Consider the following 14,857-nt stretch of genomic DNA (forward strand, 5'->3'; position numbering starts at 1 on the left):
TGTTCTTTGTACAGAATAATATCTTATATCAAAAACACTTCACAGTTATCTCATGTTTTATGAGCTTTATATAGTCTAATCAAGAATTTTGTGTAAACAATTCAGAAAAGTGAACAAAAGAAGAGCTAAGCTAACTATCATCGATATTAAGTTTAGCCTTCCTTCCTAGTTCCTCCTTACCTTAATAATACTGTCATTTAAAATAGCTTGACATGCTAACATTAATTAAAGCCCACTAAACAACTTCTACATTGATGATTATCCTACTTTAACCACTCCCATGGAAAGGGTTAGTGATTATGGGCCGTAAAGATCCATGATTTAAGTATTTGTTTGATTAAAAGTGCCTACACTATGATTGGTGATTTCGAGACATGCGAAGAAGTTGCATTACCCCATGATCAAAACATTTCAATAGTTCATTACATAGTTGCCTTGTTAGGCCACTTTTTGGGCTTTCTTATTGTTGAGATATTGAGGTTATATCTTACTATCTAAAACATGAATCTGTGAGGTGCTTTTAGGCTTGTACAATGATTTATTTGATCTGTAGTGCAAAGAAATTGAAAAAAATCTTGAAAATCATCCTAATTCACCACCTCTATATATGTGGGCTCAATATGGGCTTGTTTAGGAGCAAGATCATATGTATCATACAGAGGCTTCTCTTACATGATTCCCACTGGCTGACACAGAGAACTTAATAAACGATATACAATTATTACTTGGATTCAAAGTAACCCCAGGGAAGACAAAACTAATCTTAAAGACACGGACTGTACACAAGATTCAGATTCAGATTCAGATTCAGACAACTTTACTCCAAAGCAAAAAAGAGCGACCTCTATCCAATCTTTAGCCTATATAAACAAACTCTTCTCTTACAATAACTTCATCAACTAACGAAAAACAGTTAAACCAAAATGGTTCTCTCTTCGCCTTCAAGAATCCTCTGTTTTGCTCTTGCCTTATCTGCTGCATCTTTCTCCCTCTCTTTCGCTGCTTCCCACGATTACTCCATCGTCGGATATTCCCCCGAGGATTTGGAATCTCATGACAAACTCATCGAACTCTTCGAGAACTGGCTCTCCAATTTCGAGAAAGCTTATGAAACCGTTGAAGAGAAGTTTCATAGGTTCGAAGTTTTCAAGGATAATCTAAAGCACATCGATGAGACTAACAAGAAAGTGAAAAGCTACTGGCTCGGTCTCAACGAGTTTGCAGATTTGAGCCACGAAGAGTTCAAGAAAATGTATTTAGGGCTCAAGACTGATATAAAGAGACGCGATGAAGAAAGATCTTACGAGGAGTTCGCTTATAAGGACGTAGAAGCTCTGCCTAGATCTGTTGACTGGAGAAAGAAAGGAGCTGTGGCTGACGTTAAGAACCAGGGCTCTTGCGGTAAATCTAATATCTTGGTCTCTGATGATGTGTTAAACTTCCGATTCTTAATTAGTTCAAATATTGTTTAACAGGAAGTTGTTGGGCCTTTTCAACCGTCGCTGCGGTGGAAGGTATAAACAAGATTGTGACAGGAAACTTGACAACATTGTCTGAACAAGAACTCATAGACTGTGACACGACCTACAACAATGGCTGCAACGGTGGTCTCATGGACTATGCTTTTGAGTACATTGTCAAAAATGGAGGTCTACGCAAGGAAGTGGACTATCCTTACTCTATGGAAGAAGGAACTTGCGAGATGCAAAAGGTTTTAGTAAATTCGAAAAGAAAAAGGAAAAAACACAAAAGAAGAAACTAAAAACATAATAATAATAAAGTTGTCCGCGTTTTATTTAACCCTCTCTGTTTCCTAAACAGGATGAATCTGAAACGGTTACCATTACTGGACACCAAGATGTACCTACGAATGACGAGAAGAGCCTTTTGAAGGCATTGGCTCATCAGCCTATCAGTGTCGCCATTGACGCCTCTGGCAGAGAGTTCCAGTTCTACAGCGGCGTAAGTACAATATAAAACCTATGAATCAAGAAATTTGGTTGAATAATTTAAACTCCCTGAAGTTTGAACCATTGTGTTTTATTATCTATAAAGGGCGTGTTTGATGGTAAGTGTGGGGTTGACCTAGACCACGGTGTGGCTGCGGTTGGGTATGGATCAAGCAAGGGTTCAGATTACATCATCGTAAGGAATTCTTGGGGACCAAAATGGGGAGAGAAAGGTTACATCAGGTTGAAGAGGAACACCGGGAAACCCGAGGGTCTATGTGGTATCAACAAGATGGCCTCTTTCCCCACCAAAACTAAGTGATCAACAAATCATTCTCGCTTATCTGCATTTGATTATCATCTTCGTATCTATATGAATATTGTTGTCATGAAACTACAATGTCTGTCTTTTTTTCTCTTTTGATTTATCAATTGAAGCTTGTAACAACTATATATGTGCAAATAATAGCTATATATAAGTAGCAGAGAATCTACTAGTTTCTAGTACTAACCAAGAAGAAAATGAAGTCAGGGCTTAGGGAACTGAATATAAAAATGATGAATAGAAGAAAAGAAAAAAGCATTAAATTGAAAAATTTCTAATTCTTAGGTAAGTAAATTGAAGAAAACAGAGAAAACTTGGATTAAACAGTTTCTTGGGTAAGAAGCATATATAACAAAAAAAAAAATCTCAAGTAAGACATAAACAAAAATCTGGAGGCGATAAGAAAAATAAACAAATGCATGTAACGTTCCTTTGTCCCATCTTGAATTGATCATCATCGCGTTTGAAGCAAAGTGCTAGCCGATGATTGCCCATTAACAATCGGTGGCTCAGTTTCGCCCTCATCATTATTATCTTGTTCATGCTCGTTGTCCTCTAACGATCTTCCCATAGTTTCCTTGGTGAAGAAATAAGTCACAAAGATTCCAGCAATGCAAACGCCACCAAGAACCAAAAAAGCAATTCTCATACGGTTAACTTCTGGATAAACCTGGTTTATATCATCTCCGTCCATCTCCTTGGTAGCCCACAAGAACCCAACAGTGCCCACAATAGCCCCAAGCTTACCCACGGCACCGGATATACCATGGCAAGTAGACCTAAACCTAGCAGGAAAAAGCTCCGCGGGAATAATAAAAGTGGTAGTGTTGGGACCAAAGTTGCAAAAGAAGAATATCAAACCGTAGAGAACCATAAAGCCTTTCTTGTTCTGCTCATGCTTTGACCAATACCAACTGTATGGAATCCCGGCGACTAAATAAATAACAGCCATGAAGAAAAACCCCATAATCTGGATTTTTACACGACCTATCTTGTCGATGAAGTAAACTGTGAACCAGTATCCGGGAATGGTAGAGCAAGCCGCAATGATGGCTCCTAATTCCGCAACTTCGAAGGCTGCGTCATAGACGTTTTCTGCGGTGGAGGAAGAAGGTTTATCAGAGTAGTGGCTGAAGATTTGGGAGAGGAGGAGGTTGCTTGTGTAAAAGACGACATCAACTAGGAACCAGTTAACGGAGGCTGCAAAGAGGTCTCGGCCGTGGAGGTGGAGGAAGCGACGAGAAAATAGTTTGTAGGAAGCAGGCGGCGGCAGAGGTGGTGGCTCCGTCGTGGTTTCGTCGGAGAGATGAGATATTGACATGACTCTTTGCATGTCTTTTGCTGCTTGGACGATATTGTTTTCCACAAGTGCTGTGTATCTGCATGCATCAGTACTAATTTTAATTAAACTAAAGTATTTACAAAATCGACTTTACTTTCTTAACTCCTTTTTGACTGATGGATGCAATAATAGTGTGTTGGAATTAAGAACTATGAAGAGTACGTGTGAGGATAATTTAGTTTAGTTGTATATAATTTTAATGAAAAGACAAAACTTGCTTCATTAGCTGGAGCTGATACGGTGATTTACCTGAGGACCTGATGAGGTATATATAAATATTAAATGAAAGAATATAAAATAATTTTTGCTGTTGTATTGATTAAAAAATAATGTAGACGTATGATTGGTGGAAACTTGGGATGGCTAATGTTGAATAAAATGAATATACAGAAAAGGATAAGAGGCGTATATAAGGTATATACCATAGTGTTATGCTTATCCCTCACAAAGTCAATGACTCCTTCGAAACAAAATACCAACTTGTAAGTTGTAACCATTAAATAAGTGATGGATACCTACCTATATTCATAAAACCTAGCTATTAAAACGTACGAAAAAAAAAGAATCTAATAATATGTTTTAAGGAATCTAATATTATATATGTGTGAGATATCAGAACCGTTATATCAAAGGAATATTCGTTTTAATCACGTCAATTACTTACTAGAAAAATACAGTTAAACTTGTTTTTGGTTTGGTACTTTGGTATAACATACAATTACAGTGTTCCAAACTAGAGAAGAGCTGAGAAAGGAAGAAATAAATAAATTCGTTCTAAGTCAAATGTATGGTGACAAATACGTTCTAAGTCAAACTCATCAAAAACATCAAGACAACTGTTTTTGTAATAAAAAATAATAATTTCATTTAGTTCTACACAATGATCAAATCTAGTAGCTTTTTTGTTTTAAGCAAATAAAAATAGTGAGCAAGAACGTCCTGCATTACGTCCTTACTGATTTGTGATTGGCAAACTTGTGTACATAAATAATAATTCTAATTAATATATTTGTAAAAAAAAAGAGAAGAGAATCAGAGATGATGGACGGACCTTGCGGTTTCAGGCATCAACATACGCCAATAGAACGTCAATGCAGCCGGAAGAGCACCGATCATAAGTATAAGTCTCCACGCCACGTCAGCTTCAGCCGGAGCCTCCTTAACCACCTCAAACCCATCGCCACCGCTCTTAAACGCCACGCAAACAGCCATGGTGACGGCAGAGCTAACCAAAATCCCCAACCCTTGCATAGAGAACACGGCAGCTATGAACGCGCCACGTGTCCTCTTGTTAGCAAACTCGGACATGATGGTAGCGGAAAGCGGGTAATCACCACCGATGCCAAGACCAAGAATAAACCGGAAAAAACCGAGGCTAACCATAACACAAGAGCGGCGAGTCGTGCACACGGAGAAGCCACAACCGAAGGAGCTGAGGATCATGATGACTAAACAGAGTCCGTAGACTCTGCGACGACCGACTCGGTCACCGAGGTAACCGAAGACGAGTTGACCGGCGGCTGTACCGAGTAGAGCGATGGCGTAAGAAGTTGAAAGAACGGCTGTGTTGATTGAGTCACCGTTGTAATAAACATGGCTGATCATTTTCATGACCGGTGCGATGCAGAAAAGATCGTATGCGTCGGTGAAAAGACCCATTCCTGCGACTATGATCGCTTTGAAATGGTACCACTGTATTCGAGCTGCATCAAGCGACGACAATATCTTTATTGCCATCTTTGCTTTCTTCTCCACTCTCTGCGATTCTGAATCCAGAGCTTTTTTCTTTTTCTTTCTATTTGTTTTGTTTATCAAGATTTCGAATTCATGAGAAGACAAAGTACGAAAACAGGACAATGATTCTTATAACGTCTTAACTTTTGTAAAATTTCATTATTTTTATTTCTATGAGCATGGAATATGCTTATGATTTGACTCCGAGGAAGACTTGGTCCTTTTGATATTTATGTTGTCACGATGGGCACAAACCTGAACATCATATTGTTTGAAAATTTCCAGCAGTCTAGAAATTAGTAACCAAACTAAACCTGAATTTTTTTTACTAGTCGGTTTAATACGGTTGCTTTTGGTTTTGATTCACTTACTGAGAAGAGTGGACAACTGACAACTGACAACATTAGTGGTACGGCGAGTTTAGACACAAAGATTCTCAGTTGATGATGAGCAAGCAAAATCGACGGTGTCATGTCCTAAAAGATGAACAAAGAGTGAATGATCTGTCCTTTACATGAGGTTTGATTGGCCTAGCTTCTGTATCCATTAACACAAAAAGATTTACAGAGATCCTGAAGTTTTCAACTTGTAGGAACCTCCGGTTTAGTTAAGAGTCTTTGTGTCTGATGATGACAGCCTCGAAGATACCATCTGATCTGAAATTAGGAGAGAATAGCCGTGGATCAACTGGTCCTGGAAGGCTAAAGCACATCTTGAACGGTCCAGAGGGACACAGCTTCCGGATAGTCATTTCGAAAACCCGAGAATGCCTCTTGATTGTTTTCTCGCCTGCTGTAGTCGATCCCTCAAGTATCACCTTACCATCTGATTCAATCTCACAGCTGAATTCACCTGCACACAAAAATGACCAAACCAATTCATGTGTTCATCACTTATACCCGATGAGACCTATGGAAATAGTTAGTTGTGTAACAACAAAGCATGACTATACCGTAATCTTTGCGGACACCAGGCAAAGCAACTTGAAAAAAGTAAGCAACTTTGTTGACACCAATGTCAACAACACCAACAGATGGTCCTAGCGTTCCTTTACTGGCTGTTCCGGTTGTGACAACCGACGGTTCTGCATCACATTCCTTCATGTCAGGAGGAAGAACAGGTATAAAAGCCTGACTGGTGAGTTTATCTGTTTCGCCTCTTTCCCTAATAGTTTCATTCTTATTTGTTGCCTTTTTTGACGAGTTCTTGAACCGTCTTCTCTTGTATGTCTCCCGAAATCTTTCAGGGGTTTTACTTATTCCAGAAACAGCAACTGCTTCTTCCCCTTTCTTTCGCTTGCATGTTTCTCGAAGCTCCACAAAAGAGTAGTAGTCTTGGTCAGAGACAATTCCACTGGATACACTTTCTCCGTTTCTTGAGCAATCCTGCTCCATTCCCTGGCTTTCTGGAATGTCCACAGAAAGTCTATCTGGTTTACTGATCAGAGAACTAACAACTGCTTCTTCTTCCTCATTCTTTCTCTTGCATGTTTCTCGAGGCTCTCCAGATGAATTGTAGTCTTCGCTAGTGACAAGTCCATTAGATGTCGCTGCATCCCCATTTCTCGAACAGTCCTGCTCTGTTCCCCGGCTCTCATCCAGCTGCACACGTGGAGGACACAGAGACATGACCCTATCGATTTTAAGGTCATTCAAACGCGACAAGCATCTGAATCTTTGAAGCTCTTCCTTGCTCACGAAGTCCAGTGCAGGTTCATCGATAACAACAATCCCTTTCACAATCTCGTGACTCGGGGAATACCTTTTCTGCTGGTGAAGATTCGTGGGGAGAAAAGACGTAAACTGAGGAAACTCTCCAATGGGTTCCATAGGTAGATATCCCTTGAGATACATATAAATCATGTCAGGATGGAGAAGGAGGCTGGAGTTGGCGTTTCTCAGTACATTATAGTAAAGGTTCTGTAGCTGCGCAACAGTGAGAGAAGAAGATCCAACGTGCATCGAAGTGTAAGGTGGTAAACCTTTAGCTAATCTCTGAGAAGCTGAGCATCTTGGGTTATCAGAATACACATCAGGACCCAAATAATTACTCATGATGAAATTAACCAAGAAGTACTGATCGCTCGATAACCCATCGCTACACAGACTCATGTTTTTTTGATACCAGCAAATGGGGCAATATATATCAATGAACCCTGCATAACATATAAAAGTGGCAGCATCATGCAGTGTCACATACATGGAAACAATATATAAAGGACATTCCCAAAATGTTAGGCACATGAGTGTCTTCAAAATGTTAGGCACTGTTAACCATTTTGAACAGTGAATTATATCCAATTTTACCCAGAAAAAAAAACCAATAAATTCAAAAACCAGAAAGCTCATTTTGAGTAGCTCTTCTAGTTCAAAGTGAAAACAAAAATTTCCTAAAAGTCCCAAAGGTCCATAACGCTTGAAGACGAGACTATTTAGTACTCCCTATTGCAAGAATCGAACCCACATTGCTGTTCACAATAACACACAACACAGGAGATAAAAATAGGGTTTTCAAAACTCTTACTTAAAAAAGGCCATCGATTTGATTTGTGAAAATCAAGCCAACATTGCTATTGTACTACTAATCACACATTTCATTGCGAAAACGAGAAGAAACCCCGAAACTAAACATCAGTGGGCAATGATAACAAATAAAAAATGTGACTTTTTGTACCTTTGATTTTGTCGTGATGCTTCTAAGCTTCGGAGGATGAAGGGAAGGAAGGAGCAAAGAAGAGTTTTTTTTTTTTTTTTTTTGTTCTGTTCTGTTCTGCTGAATAATCAAAGTTTTGGTAGGGGAAAAATGCAAAGGGGATGATGGGGTCCTTTTGCTCGTTACACGTGGCTACCACGTGGGACCCACAAAATAACCGCATTTGGATGTATCACTTGTCACTTCTCCTCACCACGTGCCGTCTTTGTTTTTAGTGTTTTTGGGCTTCTTTCATAAAGCCCCAAATGGCCCACATAAATTTTGTAAACAATGATAACATAAAAGTAGGATTTTAATTTATTTTGTGTTTGAACGTTGATGACAAAAACGAGTCCAAGAAGGATATATATGTATATTACCTTGACTTGACACACACAAAAATTTCGACTCAATCAAAAGTGCTCATGGAGAAATGGAAGAAAACTGGAGATAAAGAAATAGAGGAATCTGAGCAGAAGATGATGGTCATAGACAGAGTAACTTATCAGTCTAGAACTCTGTACAGACATGGAGAAGAGAAGACTCCTCGAGCTAGATACATATATGCACAGACAAGAAGCTAAGTCAACACAATAGACATTCATTCCTTTAGTTACAATGCCGAGGAGTCGGCTTTATAGGACTTCAGAATCTACCTTATAATCTTTCTTTACTAAACACTATATCTCCTATGCCTTGAAAGAGTGTTTAGTGGTAACAAGACTACTTCAGCTACCAAAAGAATCAGATTTTGAATCCACCATTCTATACGCATCTCTGTATGTGTTTATATTTATATATATATACACCAAACTTTATCCTACCGGTTTACCACGACAGGGTTCAACCATTCATATAGTTTATGCCAGAAAGCTTGTAGTGTCTATACACATGATGAGAGGGTTACGTAAACAGAACCACAACCAACCCCTGCAACTTCCATTTTCCTTTTTCCTTCATCCGCCTGCAACCCTTTTTTTTACTTCTTCAGTGAGTACGAACTACTTATGACCTGTAACAGCGGTAAAGTGGTGAGATTGATAACATTTGCAAGTACTGAAACTAAAACTTGCAGCTAATGTACCAAAGCTTACCTCTAGAATGCTAAAAACAAATAATTGCAAAGCTTAAACAGGAAGCCTGCCAATACTCAGAGTAGCTTTTACGTTTTTATCCTTGGTTTTTTCTTTTCCTTTTCAGCAGTCTTCAAGAATTACTAACTGAAATCCAACAAATAACACCGATTTAGTGTATGTAAGCGAGTATCATCTCCAATACAATTTAAACCCAAAAAAATAAATCCAAAAAGCTTATGTTGATCAATTTTTCACCCCGTTGTTTGATCAGAACCACTACTTTGCATATACTGAGGAGTCTGGACAATGATACGTTGTTGTGTTGGAGCTGAAGCTGAAGGATATGGAGATTGAATAGCAGACATAGGTGAAGTGCCACCAAGCTGCAGAACATGACTTCCTGGATGAGAATAACCCTGAACTGCTGTATAACCATGACCACCGGGAATAGTCTGACTCAATTGCCCGTATTGATACCCTGGTGAGTTAACTGCCTCAGGTACTCCATACACCTGAATGTACTGCTGACCCATGTAAGGACCATAAAATCCCTACAACACCATGAAGAGAAGACATAAATTTATAACCAAACAGTTCAAAATCCATAAAGAAAGTAAGGACTGCAGCAGTTTCAGACGCCTACCTGAGATTGTGAGTACATGTAGTCAGGTCCATATGGTGTAACCCTGAGAGAACACAAAATGGAACAACTAATATTAGACACAGATGAGTAAGTTTTTGCTAGACACTCTTTAAGAGCATATATATAAGACGAGTGGCAATTATACATCAATGTTTATACTATAAAGGGAAGTTGCTAAGCTAGGGCCTAGGGGAAATGGCCTAAAGTGTCTACTCCATAATGTCCGTTGGAAAAATTTAGATCATTTCGGCCCTATCAAAGTCGAAAAACATGTCATGACCTTGCCTGTCCAAAAAATAATTGAGTTCGGCCACATATCCTCTGCGATTATATTTTTGTATTCCTGCAAGTTACCAATCACAACATGTCACATCATAGTGCTACACTCAAGACACTAAGTGGTAGAAGATAACTATTCTACGCTTAGCTCGTCGAATATCTAAGTGATTGTCCATGCTGTGATCGGTAAATGCTACTTGACCAAAGTGACTGAACATATTCAACCTTTGTGAGATAGACTACCAATTAGACATTAGAACTGATACGCTTATCATAGTACGTCTGTTATGGCAGATTTACAATAGAACTTCAAATTGCGCAACTCACCCATAAGGGTACACCACTCCTTGTTGGTAGTTATAAGCAGGTGGTTGCTGATGCGGATGGCTTCCAAATAGTGAACCGCGAGGACTCTGCACACTTCCAACATATGGGGGAGCAGGTCTTATCCGTCCTAACCAAACAAAATAAACAATGCAATAAATTAAAGGTTTACACAGTGACAATCCATCGAAAAAAAACTGAATATTTCACCAAAATTATAAAGGTTGAGTAATGAGAAGAAAAGGAATAGATGAATACTGAAGCAAGACTGACCAGGAAAGCTGGGTATCATGGCATATTCCATAGGGATCCTAGGTCTCCCAAGAGAAGCGAGATTACAATTGGCGCGTCTGCCATCTATAATAGGTGTTGGGTCGACACAGGCTCTCCTAGCAGCCTCTGGATCTCGAAAAGTCACCTAAATCCACCATACAAATCATAAACATAGTAGTGAGTCATACTACAATCATGAACATATAAACAAACAGATATCTAAATCAAATGAATGAAAAAGGGAGTCCTATGTTTAGCAAAGATGGCCAGAAGTTTCATCAAAACCAGCATTTTTCGAATTCAACATCTATTTGTTTATTCAAAGAACTAGGAATCCTAAAGTCAAGCAGATCATTTACCAATTACCAAAAGTGTCACTATAGTTATAACTCTCAAACCAACATTTTGGTATCTAATAATCTCTAAGCATACAATTGGACGCAGAGGATGTTGTTCATTAGAAGCAGCCAAGAATAAACCAACTTGAGATATAGAAACATAAAAAGCATGAACAAAAAACTCAAACCAAAAAAAATTAGGATACTCACAAAGCCGTAACCTTTGGATCGACCAGTGTTCTTATCAGTAATAACGACGGCCTCAAGGATATCACCATATTGTTCGAAATGCCGACGAAGAGTCTCACTTTGAGTCTCCCACGCAAGGCCACCAACAAAGACTTTAGTAAAGGTTGTATCACCAAAAGGAGAGTTCAAGTAATGAAACCCAGAGCCAGGAATCGAATGATACGCCATGATTCGAACCAAAAGACAGAAACTTTTTTACAATAGAAGATAACAAAAGACCCTAAAACTAGACCCAGTAAACCCTAGACAAAGTTTTGAGTGGTGGTTAAACCTAAAGATGAAGAAAACAGAACAAATCGAATTTGGAAAAGAGGAGATTCTAGGGTTTACCAGGGTATGCGAAGAGAAGAGGGAGAGAAACAGAAGAAAAGAGAGATCGGACCCCAACGATACCTAATAAAGGATCATACTTGACAAGTAATGATCATGACAGAGAACAAAAAAAAAAAAAAAAGAGATAAAATTTCCCGGGAAAAAAAAAACAGAACAATAAAAAAAAACAAAGTTGGGGGAAAAGGGTTTGAAAAACTTTGGAAGATGGGCCACGGAAAGAAGAAGAGAAGAGTCTGTGCCGGGGTTAGGTAGGTACACAAGGATGGGTCGAGACGATTCACAGACGAATTAGAATCATCAAAGCGTTAGGGGAAATGGGAAAAGAGGGTCAGAATTAGAGTGATTTTAGGGATTTAGATTAAAAAAAGGAAGAGTGGGGGAATTTTAACATTGATGGTGATGATGATGAAGAAGTTGGTGATGACGAAGACGATGATGCGTGATTATTTGATTCATGAATTGTTCGAGAGAGAGAGAAATTGTAAAAAAGAGTTTGTTCTTCTTCTTCTTCGCCCCCTCATACTAATGGGTCCCGCTCAAAATCGTATTAATACTAATGTTCGTTTTAATTTAATAATCAACGCTATAACTAAAGGTTAACAGAGAGAATTTGAGAAACAAACATCAGTGTGTAATGAAATTTAACCAATGCGTCTTCTTAACGATCACGATCTCCGTCTTTGATTACAAGATAAGACGGGAGAAACTTGGGAAGAATCAACGCGGCCACTAGACACAAAACTACCAAAACCACCACTGACCAGCTTGAGTAAGGAATGCCTAAGAGCTGTTCTTCACAAACTGTTACCAACGAAAGAAGAGAGTTTACAGATTTCAAAATATGCACTTTCTTTCATTTACTACTACTTCAATGTAGTGAAAATAATTGATGATAGCAAGTGAAAAGAAAGAAGCTTGCCTATGTTGTAAATGACGAAGGATCGTTCTTTGAAATTTGGTATAGCCACGATTCCTTCAGGCTCAACTGTCACCAAAACATACAATCCGTCCTAAATCAGATACGAAAAATGACTCAGGGTTCTTATCTCATGATTGTTTCAAAGTTGTATGAACTGATTTGAAGATGATGACCAATACCTTGTTACTAACTTCTTCAAGACTCTCGGTTTTGAAGATCAGTTTCTCAGTGTTCAGTAATCTCCTCATCTGGTTCAGCTTCAAACCAACCTCACCATTCTTCAGTAGTTGTAGCGTAAATAGAGCCGGTATCTGTTATTACCATCATAACTAAAGATCAGCTTATTCATTCAACAGGAACAAGAAGAAAACTTGGAAACAAAATAAAGCAAGATAACAAAAAAAATTTTAACATACAGAAGCTGGGTACGATATCTTGACTTCATACCAAGAATTTGACTTGAGCCCTTCTAATTTGTAAACTCGAGATCCAGCTTGCAATGGCAGTGTCTCCTTCCATAGTTCCTTGCCAGCATATAAAGTTTTCCCATCAAACCTAAGAGATACATCACCTAATCACATCATTCCCACTGTACAAATAAAGAATCAAAATTGGAGATTTTTGGGGGATAATGTGAGGTTTTTTTCAAGTACACACACTTACTGTGTCTCATGGCTGTAACAAGGAACAAAACTTATGAGGACGATTACACAGATATGCAAGCAGCATCCTCTATCACGTAACTCTAGCATCCTACAAAGTCCAAAGTATCAGCGTCGTATTCTGAAGGTAATCTTACAGTTTGTTATCTCAGAGACGCCACACGAAATTATGTATTAATCAACCGAAACAGAATCGACTTACCCGAGTTCAGAGCCTCACCGGAGATGATAGATTCTCGGTGACCCTTGGATCGACGGCCTGAAAGGAAACACGATTCCAGCGACTTCGGAGCTAGATTTGATTCCACTCGATCGAAAGATGCGATGCTGCGTGAGATTTGGGCCTATTATAATTAATTGAGCTGAAATCACTTTATTGGGCTACATTAAGGCCCAATTTTATACACACTGTAATGTAATTAGCTAGTAGACAAAACAGTAACAACGGATCGTGGCCGTACACGTCAATCTTACGAGAATCGGGTCAGAAACCTTACCACGTGGGCAGATCTCCACGTCGTGATATCTACGTGGCGAGTTCTAAGAATAGTTTTTGTCCTGTCTTTGGTTTTTGGTGTGTAGGGACCTCGACAATATGGGGACCCAAAAGGCTTCGGACACTAACTCAGAAAGTCCAAAAGAGTCAGGTAAACATGTAGGCTCCATTTATAAAACCAAATTGGCAATTTGCCCATGTTGCTTCCCTCCCCTACTTAAATAGTTAAATTTCTCTATTCAATCAAATCACCTTTATAAATTACTGTTATCTTACGTCAATAAATCTCAACTATAGTTTTTTCACAAATAATATTATATATATATATATATATATAGTTTAACTTAACCAACAATATTCTTAAAAACACTTCTATGGTTTGATTGCTTAATACAGTTTATAAGTTCACTTCACATTTGTATTATGTATAATATAAACTAAGAATGTTTGTTCACATTCAAAATCACTAGAGAAACAAAGAAAGAGGCTCTCTCTTGACCTTCTCCACCTTTGGTTCTCCAACTCTGCAAGGACGATATCCTAATTACAAACACCTAATTCCTAGTTGTGATCAGAAAAAACAAACTTTCCATCGATAAGTCTTCGAGTGGCAATAATTGAAGTTGGTTTGGAGTGGTTGGCGAGCTCAACCGTTTTATTGGTTCAATTACAACTACTGATTCAAATTGTGGTTTTCTTCTAACTAGGTTTTATTTTTTTAGCTTTACTATTTCTACCCAGCTGGGCTTCTATAAGTTTTAAATTTATCTAGATTGCGGCTCTGTAAAACCTCATTTGTTTTCTATCTTAGTTTTTAATTAAATGCCTTTTAATTTTGACAAGACACTAGGTTTTGTTTTCTTCTCCGGGCTTTCTAAAAAAATAAACTATTTTAAAAATTGGTGGATGGGGGTGGTGGTAGATCACAAGTCGCCAAAGATGTGAGAATGGGATTGGGCATTATTGAAAAAGTTGACCCGTAATTTCTGATTGATCACAACTGCTTTTGAATTATTTTTATAGAAAAATAATAGTGTGGAGTCTGGAGACCACTAATTATAATTGATTTTTACTAGCTCCTGTTAACTTGTGACCATCATTACGTTGGTTAAAAAATATTATTATACACAAATTAATTTTATAGTAACATAGGTATATTTGGGAAACCAAGTAAGTTCTCCAGATTGATAGGAGCAATATAATACAGATTTCATCCTATTTATT

The 14,857-nt window shown here is 38.4% G+C and overlaps 5 protein-coding genes across 12 annotated transcripts; 1 reads left to right on the top strand and 4 right to left on the bottom strand.

Moving 5' to 3' along the window:
• The first annotated feature begins 738 nt into the window (after positions 1-738).
• On the top strand, positions 739-2,431 carry LOC104776207 (cysteine protease XCP2-like). The gene is made up of 4 exons (XM_010500224.2): positions 739-1,401; positions 1,476-1,711; positions 1,822-1,962; positions 2,056-2,431. Exons 1-4 carry the CDS (start codon positions 924-926, stop codon positions 2,269-2,271), a joined length of 1,071 nt encoding a protein of 356 aa, XP_010498526.1. The 5' UTR covers positions 739-923; the 3' UTR covers positions 2,272-2,431.
• Positions 2,432-2,486: 55 nt separating this feature from the next.
• Positions 2,487-5,543, bottom strand: LOC104776208 (putative inorganic phosphate transporter 1-8). The gene is made up of 2 exons (XM_010500225.2): positions 4,668-5,543; positions 2,487-3,653 (listed from the first exon to the last, which is right to left on the bottom strand). Exons 1-2 carry the CDS (start codon positions 5,351-5,353, stop codon positions 2,729-2,731), a joined length of 1,611 nt encoding a protein of 536 aa, XP_010498527.1. The 5' UTR covers positions 5,354-5,543; the 3' UTR covers positions 2,487-2,728.
• A 226-nt stretch (positions 5,544-5,769) lies between these two features.
• Positions 5,770-8,128, bottom strand: LOC104776209 (increased DNA methylation 3-like). Its single transcript, XM_010500226.3, has 3 exons — positions 8,024-8,128; positions 6,303-7,505; positions 5,770-6,202 (listed from the first exon to the last, which is right to left on the bottom strand). Exons 2-3 carry the CDS (start codon positions 7,459-7,461, stop codon positions 5,958-5,960), a joined length of 1,404 nt encoding a protein of 467 aa, XP_010498528.2. The 5' UTR covers positions 7,462-7,505; positions 8,024-8,128; the 3' UTR covers positions 5,770-5,957.
• A 662-nt stretch (positions 8,129-8,790) lies between these two features.
• On the bottom strand, positions 8,791-12,077 carry LOC104776211 (uncharacterized). Of its 4 annotated transcripts, none has more exons than XR_015590800.1 (8): positions 11,185-12,077; positions 10,637-10,781; positions 10,367-10,493; positions 10,041-10,103; positions 9,761-9,803; positions 9,373-9,668; positions 9,136-9,261; positions 8,791-9,053 (listed from the first exon to the last, which is right to left on the bottom strand). XR_015590800.1 is itself a non-coding variant. In XM_087501072.1 (5 exons), the coding sequence occupies exons 1-5, from the start codon at positions 11,389-11,391 to the stop codon at positions 9,369-9,371; spliced, it is 822 nt and encodes a 273-aa protein (XP_087357198.1). In that variant the 5' UTR covers positions 11,392-11,981; the 3' UTR covers positions 9,259-9,368. The 4 variants fall into 4 exon arrangements, 1 of the variants encoding a protein (XP_087357198.1); XR_015590801.1 differs by having other exon boundaries at positions 10,046-10,103; positions 11,185-11,981; XR_015590799.1 differs by lacking the exon at positions 10,041-10,103 and having other exon boundaries at positions 11,185-12,021.
• A 26-nt stretch (positions 12,078-12,103) lies between these two features.
• Positions 12,104-13,507, bottom strand: LOC104776210 (uncharacterized). 5 transcript variants are annotated; one of them, XM_010500227.3, is made up of 6 exons: positions 13,340-13,507; positions 13,139-13,228; positions 12,892-13,030; positions 12,655-12,786; positions 12,476-12,566; positions 12,104-12,357 (listed from the first exon to the last, which is right to left on the bottom strand). In XM_010500227.3, exons 2-6 carry the CDS (start codon positions 13,225-13,227, stop codon positions 12,215-12,217), a joined length of 594 nt encoding a protein of 197 aa, XP_010498529.1. In that variant the 5' UTR covers position 13,228; positions 13,340-13,507; the 3' UTR covers positions 12,104-12,214. The 5 variants fall into 5 exon arrangements, with proteins under 5 accessions (XP_010498529.1, XP_087357216.1, XP_087357209.1 ...); XM_087501090.1 differs by having other exon boundaries at positions 12,476-12,541; positions 13,340-13,471; XM_087501083.1 differs by having other exon boundaries at positions 12,923-13,030; positions 13,340-13,463.
• Positions 13,508-14,857: the final 1,350 nt, after the last annotated feature.

This window comes from Camelina sativa, chromosome 3, assembly GCF_030686135.1.
Source record: "Camelina sativa cultivar CO46 ecotype springtype chromosome 3, ASM3068613v1".
Taxonomy (NCBI): domain Eukaryota; kingdom Viridiplantae; phylum Streptophyta; class Magnoliopsida; order Brassicales; family Brassicaceae; genus Camelina; species Camelina sativa.

Coding starts and splice junctions, on each gene's coding strand:
- LOC104776207 (XM_010500224.2), top strand. CDS start 924: ATGGTTCTCTCTTCGCCTTCAAGAATCCTCTGTTTTGCTCTTGCCTTA. Junction 1,402..1,475: donor TAAGAACCAGGGCTCTTGCG/GTAAATCTAATA, acceptor ATTGTTTAACAG/GAAGTTGTTGGGCCTTTTCA. Junction 1,712..1,821: donor GAACTTGCGAGATGCAAAAG/GTTTTAGTAAAT, acceptor TTTCCTAAACAG/GATGAATCTGAAACGGTTAC.
- LOC104776208 (XM_010500225.2), bottom strand. CDS start 5,353: ATGGCAATAAAGATATTGTCGTCGCTTGATGCAGCTCGAATACAGTGG. Junction 3,654..4,667: donor TTGATGCCTGAAACCGCAAG/GTCCGTCCATCA, acceptor TGATGCATGCAG/ATACACAGCACTTGTGGAAA.
- LOC104776209 (XM_010500226.3), bottom strand. CDS start 7,461: ATGAGTCTGTGTAGCGATGGGTTATCGAGCGATCAGTACTTCTTGGTT. Junction 6,203..6,302: donor TGGTGTCCGCAAAGATTACG/GTATAGTCATGC, acceptor TTTTGTGTGCAG/GTGAATTCAGCTGTGAGATT.
- LOC104776211 (XM_087501072.1), bottom strand. CDS start 11,391: ATGGCGTATCATTCGATTCCTGGCTCTGGGTTTCATTACTTGAACTCT. Junction 10,782..11,184: donor GATCCAAAGGTTACGGCTTT/GTGAGTATCCTA, acceptor TGGTGGATTTAG/GTGACTTTTCGAGATCCAGA. Junction 9,804..10,366: donor GGAGTGGTGTACCCTTATGG/GTGAGTTGCGCA, acceptor GTGTTCTCTCAG/GGTTACACCATATGGACCTG.
- LOC104776210 (XM_010500227.3), bottom strand. CDS start 13,227: ATGCTAGAGTTACGTGATAGAGGATGCTGCTTGCATATCTGTGTAATC. Junction 12,787..12,891: donor AGATATCGTACCCAGCTTCT/GTATGTTAAAAT, acceptor TGGTAATAACAG/ATACCGGCTCTATTTACGCT. Junction 12,567..12,654: donor TTGAAGAAGTTAGTAACAAG/GTATTGGTCATC, acceptor TATCTGATTTAG/GACGGATTGTATGTTTTGGT.